Source organism: Salvelinus namaycush, chromosome 8 (genome assembly GCF_016432855.1).
Source record: "Salvelinus namaycush isolate Seneca chromosome 8, SaNama_1.0, whole genome shotgun sequence".
Classification (NCBI taxonomy): domain Eukaryota; kingdom Metazoa; phylum Chordata; class Actinopteri; order Salmoniformes; family Salmonidae; genus Salvelinus; species Salvelinus namaycush.
The window spans coordinates 2,493,967-2,509,363 of record NC_052314.1 but is presented as its reverse complement, the minus strand read 5'-3'; the positions used below and the strand labels follow the sequence as shown (position 1 = coordinate 2,509,363).

At 43.2% G+C, this 15,397-nt stretch overlaps 1 protein-coding gene across 1 annotated transcript in view; it reads right to left on the bottom strand.

Moving 5' to 3' along the window:
• Window positions 1-192: 192 nt before the first annotated feature.
• The window catches only part of LOC120052282 (DENN domain-containing protein 5B-like), a 45,960-nt gene continuing 30,755 nt past the window's right edge, over window positions 193-15,397 (bottom strand). The window contains exons 10-21 of the mRNA XM_038999111.1: window positions 13,949-14,101; window positions 13,276-13,360; window positions 12,933-13,008; window positions 12,318-12,446; window positions 11,942-12,063; window positions 9,805-9,950; window positions 9,534-9,652; window positions 9,011-9,198; window positions 8,636-8,718; window positions 6,986-7,112; window positions 6,561-6,723; window positions 193-2,396 (exon numbers count right to left, since the gene is read on the bottom strand). Coding sequence (XP_038855039.1) covers window positions 2,213-2,396; window positions 6,561-6,723; window positions 6,986-7,112; window positions 8,636-8,718; window positions 9,011-9,198; window positions 9,534-9,652; window positions 9,805-9,950; window positions 11,942-12,063; window positions 12,318-12,446; window positions 12,933-13,008; window positions 13,276-13,360; window positions 13,949-14,101 — 1,575 coding nt within the window. The 3' untranslated portion in view covers window positions 193-2,212. The remainder of the gene's footprint in view (window positions 2,397-6,560; window positions 6,724-6,985; window positions 7,113-8,635; window positions 8,719-9,010; window positions 9,199-9,533; window positions 9,653-9,804; window positions 9,951-11,941; window positions 12,064-12,317; window positions 12,447-12,932; window positions 13,009-13,275; window positions 13,361-13,948; window positions 14,102-15,397) is intronic.

Sequence of the window (15,397 nt, the reverse complement as noted above, 5' to 3'; positions counted from 1 at the left end):
TATGATCGTCAAAGTTAAAGCCATTTTGTGACAGTAAAGGCCAACTAGGCCTAATGTATGCCTAAACAAACATGATTTTTAAACAAATTATATAACCAACCATTGCGCGCGCACGCCACCTTTGCATCAAATGATAGGTCCTATCGTTGCCTACAGTTGTGAGAATTGTCACCCGACAAAACAAAAAGTCAGTTTTATATCTTAGCAGAGACTTTAATCTTTAACACAATTAATTAAATGTTGAAAATAGTAGATTAGTACTTAGCCTAATATCAATTTTCAAATAATAAGCAAGACTTCATCATTGCGGGTTTGACAAAAAGGATAGTGCAGGAGATGACATTTTCCATCTTATCAACAAAAAAGCTAAACGTAATATCAATATAATATCAAGCTTGTTTTCGAAGAAAAACCTCAATGTTTTGACCAAGCAATTACAATTAAATAAGCAACATGACATTTAGATAACAAAATGCAATTGTCTGTCAACAGAAATGTAGACAAATGGGGGGGTTCTCTCTATCAACTGAAAAGTCTATGGTAACATTGTATGACTGAAGGACAACGTCTTACAAAGCAACGTTCAAATAGTCACAGTATAAAAAAAACGTTACATTTTAAATTGACAAAAGACCATTTTCAATATTTCAAACCAATATTTTCTATATTTTTGTCAGCAAAGCCAGAATGATCCTGTAGGAGGCAACAAGTCTATAGAACGATAAACAGACAGGCCTACAAAAACAGGCCCGAGTCAGGGAACATTGAGAAGAGTCGTGGTGCTAGGGCTTCAGTCAGTCAAATAAAACCTCTGATGTACAGGACCAGGCAACTGCTGCACAGAGACAATTTCAACAGAGTTTTCACATCAACATTCATGAAAGGCATTCATAAACTATTAATAAAGTATTTTTAAGCATTACATTTTATAAGCATTTTATAACATTTATAGTTTATAAAGCATTTATGATGGTTCATTCAGGAAAGTTATATCAAGTGTTGGCGAACAAAAATCTACACCAGTTTGAGCAGAGTAACTATCCTTAATCTCCAGAATTTTTTAGTTTAGAAATAATCCATTCACAATGTCCATACCATAATAATACAGACAATCAGGCAGCAGAATAACTGTAGCTAGAGACTGCATCACTGAGAGAGGAAAAACATTGGGTGTATTCATTAGGGCACACCGGTGCGAACCATAGCAAAAATGTTTTGCAACGATAACGAGCGTTCAGTTTAGTCCCTCCTCGTTTCGGGCTGTTTGGTCCATAGTGAATACACCCCTGATATGGCCATGCATGTCAGGTTTATATGCCAAGGGCAAGCATAACAGCAATATGACTTGTGTTAAGTAGGGGCAGGACAGGTAGGTGGAGTCAAAGTTCATCACAACTCTTTTCTCCCTTGCCCTTCACAGTGTGAGCTGAGACATCAAAGCTGGTTGGTTAAGGGAATCACTCCGCCTCACTCCAAGAGACAGATCACAGTGTAAATGAGGAAAATAAGAAATGCAACACTGTTTCCTGTACGTACGTAGGGGCGCAACTTTCGTTTTAGAACTGAGGGCGACAATTATATATATTTATCCAGTTGGATAAACACTCCAAACAGCCTACTCGATCGCTCGGAGGCGTCCGCATGGTCCTAAAGCACACCGTTGCCTCGTTTTGTATCACATTCCAATAATAAAACTCGAGGGGAAGAAAATGAAAGTTGTATGTATGTATGCATGTCATTGTAACTTCAATGGATATGACATATGCATCAGCAAATGAGGCAATAGGCCTGCTGTGGCTATATAATAGGCCTGCAGAAGCTGCCAGGTCAGTGGCTTGTCTGGTGTTCCATCCCCTCCTAGATTCACATCAGCAAAAAGGTCTCCCATTGTCACTTCCTCTCTTGTCGTGAGAGTTCAGCTGTCCAGTTCTGACCAGGCAGGCGCTGCTGGCTGCGTCTCAATTGTCTAAAGTGACTTCCTGTCCTCGTGTCCTCTCCCTCACTAGATCTGACAGGATTGAAGTGATGATCCAATGATGGGCTTGTGTCACACTTCTTACTTACACCTGTCATGATCGGTGCGGAACCGAAGGAGAGGACACATGGAGAGGCTGTCACGACACTATTGAGGCCCAGCCACCCTGTGTGCGTTGCGCAGTCTGTGGATAGGGGTTAAAACGCCATTTCACCAATGTCCTCAGCGGCAGTGAGGTTAGAGGTCCACCCCCTTGACCAGGGCGGTCTCCAGGGCGATGGGGAACTCGTGGAGGGTGTGGAGGACACGGGAGAGAGTGTGGACGGCGGCACGATCCCGGACCAGGGCTGACTTCTCGTATTGAACAGCCGTCAGGTGGCACTGGGCCAATAGGTGGAGCCACTGGGGCAGCAGCCGGTCCCTGCCAACACACAGGGTTAAAGGTCAAATCCTTTTCTCCACAGGTCTGTTCAGGATGGAGCAACACTACATAACATTCAAGCAAAAATGCATTGTGTAGAACAAAAGTGATTTGCATTTATGCTATAATGGTTAAGGTCTGGAATTGGGGCTCGGAAACCAACTTGTCAACAACTCCAGGGACTAGGTTCTCATAGATGCAAGTTTGCATTTTATTTAAAATTCAACAAAAGCAAATTGAGTCAGTCTTTGTGGGTTTAATTTGAGGATTCTTCCAGTAGTGGTCAGTTTCTAGCTAGCTAGGTAGGTAGTCTGTCTCAGGAAAATGTAGATGCAATATATAGAAGACTAGATCGTAATAAAGCCACGTTTTCAAAAGCAAGCTCCAAGGTGTACCAAAGCACCTGAGACCACTTACTTCAAATTAAGTGTTGTTTTTAGTTTATTTTAATGAATTAATGGCATTTATAAACTGGGTGGTAAGAGCCCTGAATGCTGATTGGCTGACAGCTGTGGTATATCAAACCGTATACCACGGTTATAACAAAACATTTATTTTTACTGCTCCAATTACATTCGTAACCAGTTTATAATAGCAATAAGGAACCTCTGGGGTTTGTGGTATATGGCCAATATACACTGCTCAAAAAAATAAAGGGAACACTTAAACAACACAATGTAACTCCAAGTCAATCACACTTCTGTGAAATCAAACTGTCCACTTAGGAAGCAACACTGATTGACAATAAATTTCACATGCTGTTGTGCAAATGGAATAGACAAAAGGTGGAAATTATAGGCAATTAGCAAGACACCCCCAATAAAGGAATGGTTCTGCAGGTGGTGACCACAGACCACTTCTCAGTTCCTATGCTTCCTGGCTGATGTTTTGGTCACTTTTGAATGCTGGCGGTGCTTTCACTCTAGTGGTATGAGACGGAGTCTACAACCCACACAAGTGGCTCAGGTAGTGCAGTTCATCCAGGATGGCACATCAATGCGAGCTGTGGCAAAAAGGTTTGCTGTGTCTGTCAGCGTAGTGTCCAGAGCATGGAGGTGCTACCAGGAGACAGGCCAGTACATCAGGAGACGTGGAGGAGGCCGTAGGAGGGCAACAACCCAGCAGCAGGACCGCTACCTCCGCCTTTGTGCAAGGACGTGCACTGCCAGAGCCCTGCAAAATGACCTCCCGCAGGCCACAAATGTGCATGTGTCAGCATATGGTCTCACAAGGGGTCTGAGGATCTCATCTCGGTACCTAATGGCAGTCAGGCTACCTCTGGCGAGCACATGAAGGGCTGTGCGGCCCCACAAAGAAATGCCACCCCACACCATGACTGACCCACCGCCAAACCGGTCATGCTGGAGGATGTTGCAGGCAGCAGAACGTTCTCCACGGCGTCTCCAGACTGTCACGTCTGTCACATGTGCTCATCTGCTCAGTGTGAACCTGCTTTCATCTGTGAAGAGCACAGGGCAACAGTGGCGAATTTTCCAATCTTGGTGTTCTCTGGCAAATGCCAAACGTCCTGCACGGTGTTGGGCTGTAAGCACAACCCCCACCTGTGGACGTCGGGCCCTCATACCACCCTCATGGAGTCTGTTTCTGACCGTTTGAGCAGACACATGCACATTTGTGGCCTGCTGGAGGTCATTTTGCAGGGCTCTGGCAGTGCACGTCCTTGCACAAAGGCGGAGGTAGCGGTCCTGCTGCTGGGTTGTTGCCCTCCTACGGCCTCCTCCACGTCTCCTGATGTACTGGCCTGTCTCCTGGTAGCACCTCCATGCTCTGGACACTACGCTGACAGACACAGCAAACCTTTTTGCCACAGCTCGCATTGATGTGCCATCCTGGATGAACTGCACTACCTGAGCCACTTGTGTGGGTTGTAGACTCCGTCTCATGCTACCACTAGAGTGAAAGCACAGCCAGCATTCAAAAGTGACCAAAACATCAGCCAGGAAGCATAGGAACTGAGAAGTGGTCTGTGGTCACCACCTGCAGAATCACTCCTTTATTGGGGGTGTCTTGCTAATTGCCTATAATTTCCACCTTTTGTCTATTCCATTTGCACAACAGCATGTGAAATTTATTGTCAATCAGTGTTGCTTCCTAAGTGGACAGTTTGATTTCACAGAAGTGTGATTGACTTGGAGTTACATTGTGTTGTTTAAGTGTTCCCTTTATTTTTTTGAGCAGTGTACTACGGCTAAGGGCTGTGTCCAGGCACTCTGCGTTGCGCATACGAACAGCACTTAGCCATGGTATATTGGCCATATACACCACACTCCCTCGGGCCTTATTGCTTAATTATATATCGCCTTTCATTAGGCCTCAAATGCATGAAATGGAATGAGGAAAATGTATCAAGTTTAGACCATATACACCCATTAACAAACCAGATGAATTGTCATTGTATATTAAACTATTATTAGTTACGTTTGATTTTATAGCCTGTTACTTAGAAATTATTACTTATTAAAAACAATTGCCTAATAATTGAATAGTTATTATATCAGTTTCTTTGAAATTCATTGACACGGAAGTCAATATGTATGCTGTGGTAGACATACTGGTTAAATACTGGCGGTCCTCATGAGAGACAGTTTGATGGTTTAAGCTGGTTGAGAGAATGCCAAGAGTGTGCAAAGCTGTTATCAAGGCAACGGGTGGCTACTTTAAAGAACCTCAAATACAAAATATATTTTGATTTGTTGAACACTTTTTTGGTTACTACATGATTCCATGTGTTATTTCATAGTGTTGATGTCTGATTCTACAATGTAGAAAATAAAGAAAAACCCTGGAATGAGTAGGTGTGTCTAAACTTTTGACTGGTACTGTATACATTTCATATTGGTTTTCTTCTTCCACTTACTTAGCTAGCGAATGCGGCTAACTAGTTTTAGCCTACTCAAACAAAGAGTGATGCTATGTTACCTAGCTGGCTATTACTATCCAACACACACTTCCAAGGTAAGCGGTAAAAAAAAAATTGCCAGCAGGGCTTGCTGTTGTAACTGCTAAACTGCTTGTTAACTGTACTGCATGACTGTAGCAAGTTTACTCACGCATTAGTTCTATTAGCTGTGTTGACAATGACGTTACTTTAGCTAATATGGTGACAACGATGTTATGATATGGTTTGGCTTGGAAAGGTTTTTTCGCCTGGTCTCATACAGCTGATGTGTTGTGCATTGAAGTCCACAAGCAAAGAGAAAAAGGTGAGAGGAGAGCGCATAGATGCGAGAAGGAATACAACGTGGCTGCTATGAAAGTGAAATGTGTTTACGTATGATCAGGGGTGTTTTCATTCTGCAGATTCCGTTGAAAAGCGTTTCTTAAAAAGCGAAGCAATAGAAACTCTTGTTTGCAACAGTGGGACTAATGATTACACCCTAGATCAGAGATGCAGGCAAGAGTGTGCAAAGCGGTATTGAATGTCACCACCTGTGCATGTGTCACTGTCGGTCACCTCAAATTTCTCTCGACCTGTGTGCAGCTACTTTCATTCATAGGCTAGGTTGTAGCAACCTCATGATGGGTATAGGGAAAATGTCAATGTTACATTGGAATGGAATTTGAATGACAGCCATCCAATATGCTGTAACAGAAATAACGCCATGCTCATAATATATATATTTTTTAATTGTCCTCCCTCATCTTAAAGCGGCACCGACCGCCACTGTTTTGACCACCCCAACGCTGCAGGCCTGCAGCAGCCCAAATTCCTGGCTGAAATAACAGTGTGTGATGTAAATGGGTCAGGTCTATGACTGAGGCATTGGAGACCAGTCCTGCTGCAGGCCACTGCTGCTGCGGAGTGCTCAGAGGGGCTACAGGGAAAGGGAAAGTGTGTCACTCGGGACTGATCAAATTAACCACCAGAATGGTGACGTTCACATTTTTCATTAGAGGGCCCTGTTAGAATGCATCTGTCATGTCATACTTGCACAGTCTTACACAACTGGGGTCTATTCAGAAAGATGCAACGTTCAGTACGTGAAGATAGAAATAAGATGTATAGAGCTGGAATTATTCCCTATTCTGCATGACAGAAAGTCATATCTGTTCTACAAAATATGTTCTGTGACATGTTAGATCCCCTTGACCCTACCATCTCCCTTTCCATTGCCGGTTGAACTTTCAACTTTGACCTCTCACCTGACTCCCAGGCAGACCAGCAGCTGGAACTTGCCCTCCTTTCCGATGTTCCGTGGCGAAGCGTTGATGGCGTTGGCATAGTGACACAGCGAGTCACATAGTTCTGTTGACTCCCGCAGGTCACCCATCTGATCTGCAGTCTCCATGGAAACCACCACTTTCTCTGTGTGTGTGTGTGTGTGTTTGTGTGTAGGTAAAACAGAAGGACAGGGACCATGGAAATAGAGTGACTAATCATACACTAGAACGCTAGAAATTCCATTTCTATGACAAGAATATGCCGTTTACTGGGGGTACTAGGTGAATCACGCTGTGCTGCACTAACACACTGAATAATGAAACATTTAACTTGTCAAATTAGCCACTAGATGGATACAAATGACATTACTACACAACACATATTCTGTGCCCACACACACACTTACCCACAAAGTCCCATATGAACACACTCCTTTGAAATAGGCGCGAGGACTTAAAGCCGTGGAGGAGGAACTGTTCCAGGGAGCGCACCAGCCCCCCCTCTCCACAGAGCAGAGCAGTCAGGTTCCCCCTCTGAAAGGAGAGGAGACAAGAGGAGAGGTTCAATGAGTCGCTAACTTGTAGAATATGGTTCTGGTTATACAGTTACAATGGTAGTTTAAAGAACGACTGAATAAAAAATTATAATAAACACGGCCTGTGGCATCGATACGAGTCAGAAACATTTATTCTAGTGTCAAAATTAACTACAAATAAATAAAATAAATGGTAAATATGATAATTTTGGTCATAAAGCCAGGTCTCTTCCAAAACTGAGATTTGTGAGATTATTAGGGGGGGAAAGGGTATGTCACAGAATGAAGGGTACGTAACAGTTTTCTTTCGGTTGGGTGATCGTCAATTCAGAGCACATCTGCACAAGACACATTCGTAATTCCCAGGACACTGACCATGGTAAATTTGGTTTGACTTTGGATATCCCTATTGGGCTAGTTAGGGGCAATCAGTTGTCCCATTTATGTTGTGTAATATATTGACAGTCCCACATATAGGCCATCCAAAGTCAAACCAATTTTGCCATGGTTGCACATCCGCCAGCTGAAGCCAATTGGCTATCTTGCTAGCTAGCCTACTTCCAGACACAAGACCTGGTTAGACTGTTTCAAGTTATCTAGAAGGGTGAGTGACTAACTGTATACTGTTTTTGCTGAGTGAATATACAAATGCTTCCCACGTGTGAACATACACACACCCCCAAAGCCCGCCTTCAAGACCCAAATCTCATTCTCAGTTGTATTTCCTAATGATGATTGAAAGCGAGGCTAAATCAGTAAGTTCAGCCTCCCTTTAAAGATGCTACATCCCTTTTTAAGCTGGACACAGCAGAACCCTCAGACTGCAGAAGCAATCCCTCTGAAGTTTCTTCAGAAACCTTCCATCCGCATTCATTCAGTCGTCCTTACAAATTAAGCATTATCGTCTTGCCTACAGTGTTGTACGATTGTTGGACTGCAGTGTGGAGGAGTTGAATTATGGTTGCCAAGGTGACAAACCTAAGCCCAGGGCGATATTATCTAGTACATTTCCAGAGAAGGCCCTCAAAGCAACACGATTCAGCTTTCCCTCCAGGTTCCAACAGTCTAAGATGAAATAAAAAAACAAATTCAAAAGCACATGCTGTGACAGAATCTCCCAAAGCAGTGAGTGGTTTCTGGGAAGCTCTTATACATAATAATATCATTTCATGGATTTCAAGGCCCCCCCCCCCCCAATTTTCTTTAATTTACAATTCACTGAGGGGCTATGTGAATTTTCATGGCGCCTCTACTACGCCTTTTAAAAGGAACGGTCAAAACAGGCTTTTAAAGGGGAGGTCAGGGCAGGCCATAGACTAGAGAGAAAAAACCCAGTCTGCCTTTAAACTGTGGGAGATTCTGCCCTGCAGAGTGAAGGTCGTGAATCGTGCTGATGATAACCTCTAGACACACAGAGACTCATAGATCCAGACACAAACAGTAGCAGACAAAGGCTGAGAAGCTAAAGTCTCCTCTGCTCCCTCTATTTCCTGTGTTTGGAATCTCTCACACACAGCCTACCTCCTGCTCTGCTTTGTGGAAGTGCTTGACAAGGTTGTTCACTGCCTCCCTCGTATCCTCCTGCACCTGGACAGAGGAGAGCTCTGAATGGAGGAGAGAGATGGCGGGAGGGAGAGAAGTAGAATGGGAGAGAGGAATTTAGACAATGGCATGAACGACGATAAGGGGAGGAAAGATGGAGCATTAAAAGTAAGGTATAGCAATGAATTACAGAAAATGTACATGACCATAGGAAAGATAAGATATTACGCTTAATGGTTAATATAAAAAGTGTAATCTGTTTTTTTACTTTCCCCTTCATAAAATTCCAGGTAAAAACTGTTACCAGGTGTAGATGCTCAGTAAATCTGACCATCAGTGTGTGTCCATACATACTGTTGCTGCGGCCCAGAGCCCCCAGACTCCCCGTGCGCCCGCTCTGTGGGGGCGAGCCTTGCTCTGGGGGAGTCCCCGTCGACCTCCCAGAATCTTCCTCTCCTCCGGGCGACACCAGCTGACCAATCAGCACCCTCTCCAGGCTTCCGTCGCCCACACCCTTCCCCAGCCAGCGGCCGCACGGGAACCTAGGAGGAGAGCGCAGGTAGAGAGATAAGGGGGTGAGAGGATACATGTGAAACAGGGGCAAATGAGCAGTCCATTTTAAATGTGTTAATTCAGAATTTTGAGGCAGGATCACGTTCATTAGGGACCAAACAGAAGGACAACCTGGGCTTGTCTAATCCGAAACACAAATGTTCCTTTCCTGTTGGTGTTAAAGTGGTTTTCCGTTGTGTGTCCTAATAGACACAACTTGTGTACACACAGAAATTAGAGCAACACTAACTAACTTGGTCAGCAACAACAAAAGTGTGCAGTGCAATGCAGGTTTAACAGAAGAAACACTGTATGTGTTTGTTACCTGTAGGTGTGTCCAGTGATCTCATTGTGCACAATTACACAGTCCACCAGACACTTAGCCAGCAGGCCAGAGTTCTCCTGGCCCAACTGCAGGGTGCTCAGTCTGCCCAGGTTCTGACACTAACACACACAGAGAGACAGACTAGAATAAGAACAGAGTGTGCCAGCGTGCGTGTGTGTGTGTGCGTATGTCTGTTTGATGGAGAATTCCTAAGCAGTAGCTTCCATCCGCTCCACCCAGCCCAGGGAAACAATGGGACTGAGCAGCTCACCTGGAAGAAGATCTCCTGTGTGTTCTTGGGGATCTGCCTGACCCCGGAGTCACCCAGCTCGCCAGAAACACACACCCAGGGGTTGGACATTGTCATGGCAATGCTCAGCTTCTTCATGGGCGTTATGACAACACGGTACGGAATGCCTGAAGGGACAAGGGACGAGAACATTTACATTTTAGTCATTTAGCAGATGCCCTTATCCAGAGCGACTTACAGGTAGTGAACACCTTTCACATTTCAGTGCAATGTTAGATGTTTATGGACTGTTAAAAGGTTGCTTTAGTTTAAACCAGCTAAGAATGTTTAGATCCCAGAACATTTCTGGTACGTTAATGGTAACGTTCCTCTATCCAAGATGACAGTGTTCTTAAGACCATTCCTTCTTAAAAACGTACCAGGAACGTTTTCAAAACTGCAGGGGGATGCTGACTTATATGAAGATAATAGAATGATATTGCAGAAACATGAACTAAAACACTTCAATAACGTTAGAACATTCTCTCATACAACCAAATAGGAATCCAATGACATCATAGTAAAACTCCCTGTAGGCTATTTTTAAAAACACACTCAAGTTGTGGTCTGATAATGATGGCGTCCCTGATTAGCCTGAGTACCAATCTCTTTAGTGAACATTCCATTCCTTGCCACTCGTCACTGCCACAGAGACTGGCCTTATGCAGCCGGATTTACGGCGCAGTTGCTGATTGGCAGTTGGAAACAACATTAATAGTTTCCATGAAAATGTGTAAGATTGTTGTTCTTAATGTCTTCACTGTTCCCTTCTTGCTAAATTCATGCATCTCCACTGGCCTCTCTCTCGCTCTTCTATCCTCTCCCTATTCCTCATACAGCTCTTGAACCAGTAGCCTAGCCCAATGTGTCCCAGAAGTAGAAACATCGTTAGTCACTTATTTTGAGAAAGAAAATAGATAATTATCCACACAACTCTTGCTCGCTGGACATACAGTAAAATAGTCTACAGCGTTCACAATGAACTGGTGGGGAAGTTTGAATGGCGAGAGCTTTTCTTTGATGTGATCCCATTGGCTGGTGGTAAAAATGCAATAAACAGGAATCCTCTGTTCCCCCAGCGCCCAATGATTCCACTGAAATGTATTGTCAGAATGCCCAATGTTAATGTACCCACTGAAATGTATTGTCAGAATGCCCAATGTTAATGTTCCCACTGAAATGTATTGTCAGAATGCCCAATGTTAATGTTCCCACTGAACTGTATTGTCAGAATGCCCAATGTTAATGTTTCCACTGAAATGTATTGTCAGAATGCCCAATGTTAATGTTCCCACTGAAATGTATTGTCAGAATGCCCAATGTTAATGTTCCCACTGAAATGTATTGTCAGAATGCACTATGTTAATGTTCCCACTGAAATGTATTGTCAGAATGCCCAATGTTAATGTTCCCACTGAACTGTATTGTCAGAATGCCCAATGTTAATGTTTCCACTGAAATGTATTGTCAGAATGCCCAATGTTAATGTTCCCACTGAAATGTATTGTCAGAATGCCCAATGTTAATGTTCCCACTGAAATGTATTGTCAGAATGCCCAATGTTAATGTTCCCACTGAAATGTATTGTCAGAATGCCCAATGTTAATGTTCCCACTGAAATGTATTGTCAGAATGCCCAATGTTAATGTTCCCACTGAAATGTATTGTCAGAATGCCCAATGTTAACGTTCCCACTGAAATGTATTGTCAGAATGCCCAATGTTAATGTTTCCAATGAAATGTATGAATTAATTTAGGAAACGTTCTATCAGTCTAATTTGCATAAACATTGTGATTGGATGATAGCTGTGCGGGTTAACGAATCAGGATCAAATCCTCTGATCTCCTCGAGCTCATTAAGAATGTTCATGTTTGAAGATCGCTAAAAAGGCCAGTATCTTTGGCAATGACGAGGAGTGGCATGTTAGCGAAATAGACTGGTACCCAGGCTAATCCCTGATGAATTTGCTGTCACAAAAGGCTCCCCGGCCCCAAAAAGTCTGAGAACCCCTGCATTAGTGCACAAAAAAATAAATGAATATTTCTCATTGGACAATCTCAGGTACTTCTTCCGTTTGGTGCCTAATGAACACAGCCCTGTTGAATCTCCCAGACTTACTGATGGACGTGAATGTGCGTGTGAAGCAAAGGTAGTCTACAGTGTTGAGCGACAGCAGGTGGAACAGAAACTGCTCCCTCTCCTCCTCACACAGCAGGAATGCATAAGGCTTATACAGCTGCCTGTAAGGAGAGGACAGAGGTTAAGACACACTCACACACAAATGAAGCATGCATCTGAAGAGTCATCGGTCTGTTACCCTTTTCACATTATCGTGCCGACCCCAACCGTGCTGGCGCAGATATTTTCTTATCACATTGTACTTTCCAGCACGGTTCTAGCGACTATCCTGGATGTGCAACCAAGCCAGCTCAGTACAGCTTGGCTCTGCTCAGCTCAGTAGTGTGAAGAGGGTATACGGGATATGGGTGTGTACCTAATCAGGTCATGGTTGGCCAGCAGCAGTTTGAGGTGTTGTGAGAGCAGTTTCTTCTCCAGGGCCAGATGAATCCAGGCCCGGGCCTGACCCACTTCACTGAGACCCCCACTCATGGTCTGGACAAACCTGAGGTGGTAAAACACATTCCATTCTGTTTTCAAAGAGAGCAGTTTGTTGGGTTGGGCTGTCCTTTAGGAAAGCTGCCGTGGTTTCAAAACTCCCTGTAATTGACCATAGTTACTGGAATTTTCTGAAATGTTGGTTTACTAAGAGGTAATTTTGGAAATCTATGGACACATGGTCCTTTAAAGTATTTTTTTTTTCATATTCTTTATGTGTCCATTACTTTCTAGTAGATAGACCATGTGGTTCAAGAGAAAATAGCCTTCATGAAAAAAAACATATCAACAATGACATCATTTCCAATGAAATCCGCAACTTACAACTCTAGATTTTTTCCACAACTGCCAAAACATTTACAACAATGTTGACATAGTAAAAATAAATAAAAATGTTAAAATATTTCATTGTGAAACCCTTCTATTAAAAACAGCAAAAGTGATGGGTTACATTTAAGATCATGTTTTACAGCTTTGTGAATCCACACATTACCTCATATCCTGTACAAAGGAGCCCTTTGGCGGTGGAAGCCCCTCCTCCAGCCTCCTGCTGTCCGACCCATTGGACACTGTAACCAGGAAGAGCGTTATTGGCAGATGTGATCCCTTCAAAAGAGCATACCTAGCAGACAAACTACTCTATTATCTGGTTAATGACTGGTGATGCTAGCAGACCAGACCAATAAAATAATACCAGATGGATATTACTGTACATTCTTTCTAATATCTACAGTATCTAGCCTGGTCCAACATCTGTTTGTGCTGTATATCTAATTCCGATGATCGTTGTCATCACAAACAGATCTGGGATCAGATTAGTATGCATCTACTCTGACCTGGAGACTCGGCCTTTGAAGGTGACTCCATCTTCTCCTCGTTGGCCTGGTAGTGGAGCAGGTGGGACCACAGAGCCGACCTCCCCTGGACAGTACAAACACAAATCAACAGCACTCACAAAAGTTTAGGGAAACATTATATATATTTTTTTTAAGTGTATTGCAGCGTGCAGATTGCTAATTTGATGCCACCATCGTTTTGTACTTCGCAGAGACAAAGTCATCATTAGGATGATTATTGCTAATTTGCATGTCTGTTTGAATCCCGGGCTTCAGTGCACTCAGAAAGTATTCCCTTGACGACCCCCCATGCACTGTCAACTGTGGGATCTTATATAGGCAGGTGTGTTTTTTTCATGTTCAAACAATTGAATTGGCCACAGTTGGACTCCAAATTAAGTTATAGTGACATCAAGGATGATCAAAGGAAATTGGATGCACCCAAGCGCAATTTGGAGTGTCATGACAAAGGAGTGTGAATTTATTTTCAGTCAATTTGCAACATTTTGAAAAACATGTTTTCACTTTGCCATTATGGGGTATTGTGCCTAGATTGGTGAGAAAAAAACGATTCAATCCATTTTGAATTCAGGCTGTAATGTGGCTGTAATGTGGAATTAGTCAAGGGGTATGAATACTTTTTGCCGTCTGCCTGCCCATCCATGCGACTAACCTGTTTGAGCTGTAGCCCGTGGCCCCAGGTCCTCTCCAGCAGGTCACAGAGGCTGTGGATCAGTCTGTTCTCCTGCAGGCCTGTAATGTTGGCCTCGCCCTGCCCCAGCTCCACACTCTCCTTCCCCATCCTTTCCATCAGCATACGCCTGGTCTGCATCACAGACACACACAATCAGGGTTACATCATAAATCTAACACCCTTCTCCTAAAGTGTGCACTTGCACACACTCAGTAATGGATTTCAAGATTTTAAATCCATGACGAGGAGGAGTGTGCAAGAGCTTGGCTGACAACGTCACAAAAATAAAGTCATCAACAGGGCCGGAAGCTGTACGGTACGATTCTGGACGGTCAGATAGTTAGCAACAATGACAAGACGCTGCCAAGTGGGGAATTCAAGGTGGCTTGTTTCAGCTAGTTGTATCTTGTTATTGATACCATTTCTTGTTTAGAGGTGTTTTGACTGATTTCATGTCAATGCTAATATGGCTAATTCGCTATCTAGCTAACCAACCACTTTAACGTATTTGAGAGACAACAAGTGCTCATTGTGCAAATGTATTTGTTTTAAATAAACATTTGGAGAGGAAATCGTTCACAGGTTGCCAACCCAGTGTGTTTTACCCCATAGTTGGGCACGAGTCAGTTTTGTTGCTAAACAACCAGCCAGTCTATACTTCAGAAGTGTGGACAATTGGGACACACATCCTTAAAATCTTCCATTGACGTCTATGCAGGCTTCATGCAAGGGACAGAATTAAAGCTGAAATCCGTAGCGGTGAAATTGCCAAGTCCATTTCCGATATTACAACAGCAAAGATGTTACTTCAAACAACAAAACCGTTATTAGAATTTTTTTTAAATCAGTGATAGAACACTTTTTTTTAACCAGAATGCTAATATATATATATCAAAATAAATAATAGTATTGTGGTGTATATAAAAATGTTTTACCCCTCCTCCACTTTTAGAAACAATACAAAACCAACAACACATGCACCTGGGGCGACCAGTGGCCTGTTTCACCTAATGCGGATCCACTTCAGTTTTAAGCACATGCAACTTAAGTGAAGAGGACTTGGCCCTTATTGAATGTAGTCTTGATTTATGTTATTTCAAGAAGTGGATTTTTTGGATACAGATGCCCTGCAAGCAGGCATACTGCATTTATCACGAGTCGCAACACAATAAACCCAAACCCATTTCCCAAAGTTGGACCTGGGGCCCCCCTGGGTCAGATTCCTTGAGCTGAGTTGAGCCGTTCCACGTCCTTTCCTACGGCTCTGCTAAAAAACACGGCATGTGCGCAGGCAAAAAAATATATTAAAAGACTCCGGCTTCAAATTCACACTGTTCATTAAAATCACAATTTAACCACCACCAATCTATTTTTGCGACTACCTGGACCTACCAATAGTTTATGTATTGATACCATATGGATTTGAAT